We start from the raw sequence: 5,624 nt of genomic DNA, 5'->3' as shown, positions 1-5,624 counted from the left end.
TAAGCTGAGGTGCATTTTTCTTGAACACTGGAGAGAGACAGCCATCGAGCACGGGCAGGGCTAGAAAAATAGATTTTTTCCAACCGAAGAAAATAAAGACAAACTTTAGACAAGCCGTCGAGCAGTAGCAGTCAAAGGCTCAGAGCCATCGAGCAGTAGCAGTCAGAGGCTCAGAGCTTGAGTTTCAGAAGAGAGGTCTTCCTCATGCACATATATTGTTGATACTTGCATCCGAATATAAACCCATAGATACATTACACTATGACAAGTTGGTTTGTGCAGAGCTCCCTGACAAGAATGTGTTTCCAGAATTATTTGATGTAGTGAGTCGTTGTAATGTTCACGGGCCATGTGGTCCTTTGAACCCACGTTCTCCATGTATGGTTGATGGGAAGTGTAGTTTCAAGTTTCCACGAAAATTTTCTACGTCTACAAATGTAAACGAAAGTGGATATCCTGTGTATATGAGAAGAGATGATGGAAGGTTTGTTACGTCTAAAAATTACAATTTAGATAATCGTTGGGTTGTTCCTTACAGACCTCTCTTATCACTAAGATACCAAGCCCATATTAATGTGGAGATTTTCTCAACTGTCCTCACTGCCGTGAAATATCTTTATAAGTATGTCTACAAGGGACATGATCGAGCCACTGTTGTCCTTCAAGATGGTGAAGGAGCTACTGATGAGATCAAGAGTTATCTCAATGCACGTTATGTTTCTGCATATGAGGCTATGTGGAGAATATTTGGATTCGACATGCATAGTGAAAGGCCATCTATTCAACGATTGCAAGTACACCTTCCATTGCAGAATATGGTTACATTTCAAGATGGTGATGATGTATCACATTTTCTAAATAATGAGCAAAATAGAAAAACTACCTTGACAGAATGGTTTGTTGCAAATAAAGACTATCCTGAAGCAAATAGCTTCACATATACTGAATTTATAATGGTTGGGTATGGAATAAAAGTCGAAAGGCATGGTCTCCACGACAATAGGGTGTTTCTATTGGAAGAATGTATAATATTGTCCCTACTACTGGTGAGGTTTATTACCTATGAATGCTTCTCAATATTTGCAAGGGATGTAAGTGTTTTGAAGACTTGCGTATGTATGATGGTCACATCTATGATACATACAAGGAGGCATGTATATGTAGAGGATTATTGCAAGATGATGAAGAATGGTCAATTTGCCTCCAAGAGGCATCTTTTTTTCAAAATGGAATGCAGTTGAGACAACTGTTTGCAATCATATTAGTCTTTTGTGAGCCACTTCATCTGGCTGCTCTTTGGAACATGTTTTGTAGTGAATTTTGTGAGGACTATGTTTATGCCCTAAGGATGCGTATTTCAGATGCAAGTGTGCGATTTGATGTGGCAAAAAACCAAGCTTTGCTTCATATAGAATGCTTTTTGCAACAACATGGCAAGAGGCTTTGCGATTATATGTCGCCTGCAATAGACTCAACATTGGTATCCTTAAGTGAAAATGGTGCTATGGCTGAAGAAACAATATTCAATGTTGATGAACAGTGTAGTATAGCAGATTGTATGGAGACTTCCTTAAATGAGGATCAACGAGATGCTTATCACCAAGTGCTACAAGCTGTTGACACACATTCAGGGAAGGTATTTCTCCTAGATGGTCCTGGTGGCTCAGGAAAAACTCACTTATATAATGCACTTCTTTCACGAGTGCGAGGAAGTTGTAGAGTTTCTCTTGCATGTGCATCCTCGGGTATTACAACTTTGCTTTTGAGTAATGAAGGAACTGCTCATTCTAGCTTTAAGATACCTTTGGAGCTTCACTCTGAAGCAACTTACAATATAAAGGTAAATAGTCAACTTGCAGAACTTCTAAGGAATGCAGCTTTACTTATATGGGATGAAGCTCCCATGACACATCGCTATGCGTTTGAAGTAGTGGACTGAACTTTAAGAGATATTATGCAGCGAGATACTTTGTTTGGTGGAAAAGTCATTTTGCTTGGAGGCGACTTTCGACAAATACTATCTGTTGTACCAAAAGATAGTCGTACAGACATTGTAAATGCTTCGTTGTGTCATTCTCACATATGGAAATACACGAAGATATTGAGGCTTACCAAAAATATGCGTATAGTTGATTGCGGTTCAAATTCACTTCAACAAAGTTTTTCCCGTTGGGTGCTTCATACTGGCAATGGGGTTATGGATGATGGAGGAGACTTAGACAGAGTCAAAATACCTTCACACATGATGCTTCCAGGAAATAGTTTGGTAGATCTTCTAAGTTTTATATATGGAGATTTGTGTCATTTGCAAGATCATCCAAGTTTTTTCAGAGATCGAGCAATACTTGCTCCACGGAATAAAGAGGTGGATTTAATTAATGACTATGCATTGCAAAGAATGCATGGAGATTGCAAAGAGTATCTGAGTGCAGACTCAATTTGTATGTCAGAGGAAAACACACATTTGTACACAATTGAATATCTGAATAGCCTTATTCTTGGTGGTGGTTTTCCACCTCATGCTTTAGTCTTGAAAGAAAATGCTCCTATCATGTTGTTGTGAAATTTGGATACAAGACATGGATTATGCAATGGAACTAGATTGATATGCAAGAAATTTCATCATAAGGTAATTGAGGCAGAGATAGTTACAGGATCAAATATTGGAGAGAGAGTTTTTCTTCCAAGGATTGACTTTATTATTGGAAGCCATCAGGGGCTTCCATTCCAAATGAAGCGTCATCAGTTTCTAATCAGGCTTGCTTTTGGGATGACTATCGACAAAGCACAAGGGCAAACACTTGGAATTCTTGGTCTATATCTTGCATCATCAATCTTCTCTCATGGACAGTTGTATGTTGCAATGTCATGTGTATGAAGTGCAGCTTCTATGAGGATTGTTGTCAATACTGAAAACACTCAAGCGGAGTGTTACTACACTCCAAACATTGTATTCAAGGAAGTATTACAACTAGCGAGCTCATAACAATAATTTCAAATTGACATTGTGGCTCTCACTTAAAGTCAGACACTTGATGTTAAATTTTATTCATATCTCTTAGATCAAAGTACTTCCTATAGATGGATTATCGACGTAGTGCCTCCTATGTAGTGGGTCACATCACTAAATTCATTCGAGGTATTTATCTTCTTCTTAAAATTAGTTTATTAACTTGACCTATTATTTACTTGGCTTATACATTGCCTTACTCTGTTGAAGATCCACCGCAATGGAGGGGAAGAGTTATTGCTATGTTTTTGGTGATCTTATTTGATCAAACTCATATTATATTGTAAGAGTTTTTATATATGGTATATGTAGTTTTAAGCTTTTATTGCTCTACATAATTCATGGATGCCTTTGCAGAGATCACTCCCATCGAGGTTTTATCATCGTAGGTGTTTATGAAATGCTATACTTAGGTAGAGATATGTCCATGGAAGTTCTTGGATACTACCATGTTGCCTTTTCTTCGAACCACGAGCATCGTCAAATTCAAGTTAATATTTGGTTTGTGAGTGATGAGAGGCCAGTGAGTGCACAACAGGTGGGGGTTGCTAGAGACCGCACTACACCATATTGATTGAGGATATTTACTCAAGTTGAAACACCACCCCGTATCTTGCAAAATGTATACAACATAGGTCCTTGGACTTATAGAATCCCTAATGTGGTCTATCGAAGGCTACACTTTGAATAACTGTTTTGTATTGTCTCTTTGTGAAGTTGTGAAATTTCAAAGTCTTTTGAATTGCTTTCATTCCTCTCTCTCTCTCTCTCTCTCTCTCTCTCTCTCTCTCTCTCTCTTATATCCTTGACTAAAACAAAAGAAAGAAGGACATGATTCTCTACGGCATGATCATCAAAGTCTTCTTTATTCTAGTTCATATTTGTTCCTCTTAAACTTCCAAATATGTGCTGTTAGAGCAGATAAATAATGGCACGATACATCATGGTTTCATACACCCTCAATGATGTACCTACTTATATTAGAGGTATGTAAATGTAAAATCTTATCTTTGTTACTTACTTTTACCATGAATGAGAACTTTTTGGCCTATATTTTGTATGTTTACAGGTGTAACATTTTTTCTAGATCCTCCATTGTGGAGGGGTCCTGCACATGCTGAGGATATTGTTCATATTGTCGAGGATTTTGAGATCCTTCGGTGCGTATAGCTTGAACTTGAATCCATATGACGTTACATGTGTTGTTACTTTTTATGTCTAAATGGTTGGTTGTTATTTTCATTGCAGGCTTCAATATTATTGCAGACATTCTGTCTTGGCATTATATGAAGCACGATATTTTAGAAGTGTTGTAGGTTATTATCACATAGAGTTTGATATAGATGATATGTGAATCATTGTACGAGAGTTAGGTATGCAATGCCCTCTCAATTGTAACTTTTCATATGGTCCCTATGGAGTGAATGAATGGATGTTTAGAATCTATTCTTTGGGTGAATCACCTCGACGCCTCGGTTGCAGTGTTTGTAGGCTCAACTTCTCTAGATGATCGAACACTTTGATCCATTGTTTATGCATTCTAAGTACCATATTTTTTTAGTTACTGTTGGCTTATTGAAGTGGGTTTTTATCTACTACATAGGTTAATGTGTGTGTGTGTGTGTGTGTGTGTGTGTGAGAGAGAGAGAGAGAGAGAGAGAGAGAGAGAGAGAGAGAGAGAGAGAGAGATTTGTGAATTGCTAATGTAGGTTAACATGGGTCATGATGTATTGGCTATTCTCCCAATACATATAAGGATGATTATATATTTGAAAGTTAAGGAAGAGTACATTTGTCAAGGATATGGTACATAGTGTTGGTGGCATCATTGGGTGTATTCATATGCTGATGGGTGGTATGGAAATTGTGGACGGTTAAGCATTACACTATGCAAAGTGTCACAAATATTGAGCGAAAGAAAATTGATGAGAGTCCTACAAGAACTACATATGGTTGATATTTATTATGTCAATGTTTGTGGTTGTGATATTCAGTTGTGAAAGATATGTCACAATCACGAATCTTACATTTCGGATGAAGAGTTTGCAATTTTGAAATTAATTGTGAAGTTTATCAATGCGGTATATTGGAGTGATCCTAATTCGTCCACTTATAGAGTAGAATATGAGTCGTTGTAAACAAAAAATTTGAGGTTGTTGTAAAGACTTTGACCTAATGAACCTCTTGACACTTTTTGGCATGACAATTAGTAATTGAAGTGTTCGTATTACGCTTATACTTTTTTAAAGTGTTTAAGTGGCCATGTTGATCTCATCTCTCTCTCTCTCTCTCTCTCTCTCTCTCTCTCTCTCTCATTTTAAGCTTTGAGTACTAATGTTGTCTTCTTTTCTTGCAGCAGCCAATTAAATGGCCCACGAAATTGTGAATAATTTTCCAAGTGTAAATTTTTTTATTGTTGATGCCTTTGAAGAAAATTTGTTACCTACTGAACGGGGATGGCAATGGGCATGGGAAGTGATTGAGAAAAACTACATTGTTTGGGGGTCATATGTAGATGAAGAGTTGAACACGATTTACATCAAGTTGCTTGATCCCTATTTCTTTCCCAGCATTAAGCTCATGCTCTTAAAGCAAGAGCTTGGGTTGATTTGTC

At 37.4% G+C, this 5,624-nt stretch overlaps 2 protein-coding genes across 2 annotated transcripts; both read left to right on the top strand.

Annotated features, from left to right (window-relative positions):
* Positions 1–380: 380 nt before the first annotated feature.
* On the top strand, positions 381–1,939 carry LOC147429816 (uncharacterized). Its single transcript, XM_086495063.1, has 2 exons — positions 381–1,091; positions 1,238–1,939. Exons 1-2 carry the CDS (start codon positions 381–383, stop codon positions 1,937–1,939), a joined length of 1,413 nt encoding a protein of 470 aa, XP_086351189.1.
* Positions 1,940–1,954: 15 nt separating this feature from the next.
* On the top strand, positions 1,955–2,563 carry LOC147429815 (uncharacterized). Its single transcript, XM_086495062.1, has one exon. It carries the CDS (start codon positions 1,955–1,957, stop codon positions 2,561–2,563), a length of 609 nt encoding a protein of 202 aa, XP_086351188.1.
* The last annotated feature ends 3,061 nt before the right edge of the window (positions 2,564–5,624 follow it).

Source organism: Adiantum capillus-veneris, chromosome 22 (assembly GCF_014529385.1).
Source record: "Adiantum capillus-veneris isolate H3 chromosome 22, ASM1452938v2, whole genome shotgun sequence".
In the NCBI taxonomy this organism is placed as follows: domain Eukaryota; kingdom Viridiplantae; phylum Streptophyta; class Polypodiopsida; order Polypodiales; family Pteridaceae; genus Adiantum; species Adiantum capillus-veneris.
Note: the sequence above shows the minus strand (reverse complement) of the source record. Positions and strands in the feature narration are given on the sequence as shown.

Bases quoted from the DNA above. Each gene is read 5' to 3' on its own strand.
- LOC147429816 (XM_086495063.1), top strand. From the start codon at position 381: ATGGTTGATGGGAAGTGTAGTTTCAAGTTTCCACGAAAATTTTCTACG. The intron at 1,092-1,237 runs GTAAGTGTTTTG...AATGGAATGCAG, and splicing joins TCTCAATATTTGCAAGGGAT to TTGAGACAACTGTTTGCAAT.
- LOC147429815 (XM_086495062.1), top strand. From the start codon at position 1,955: ATGCAGCGAGATACTTTGTTTGGTGGAAAAGTCATTTTGCTTGGAGGC.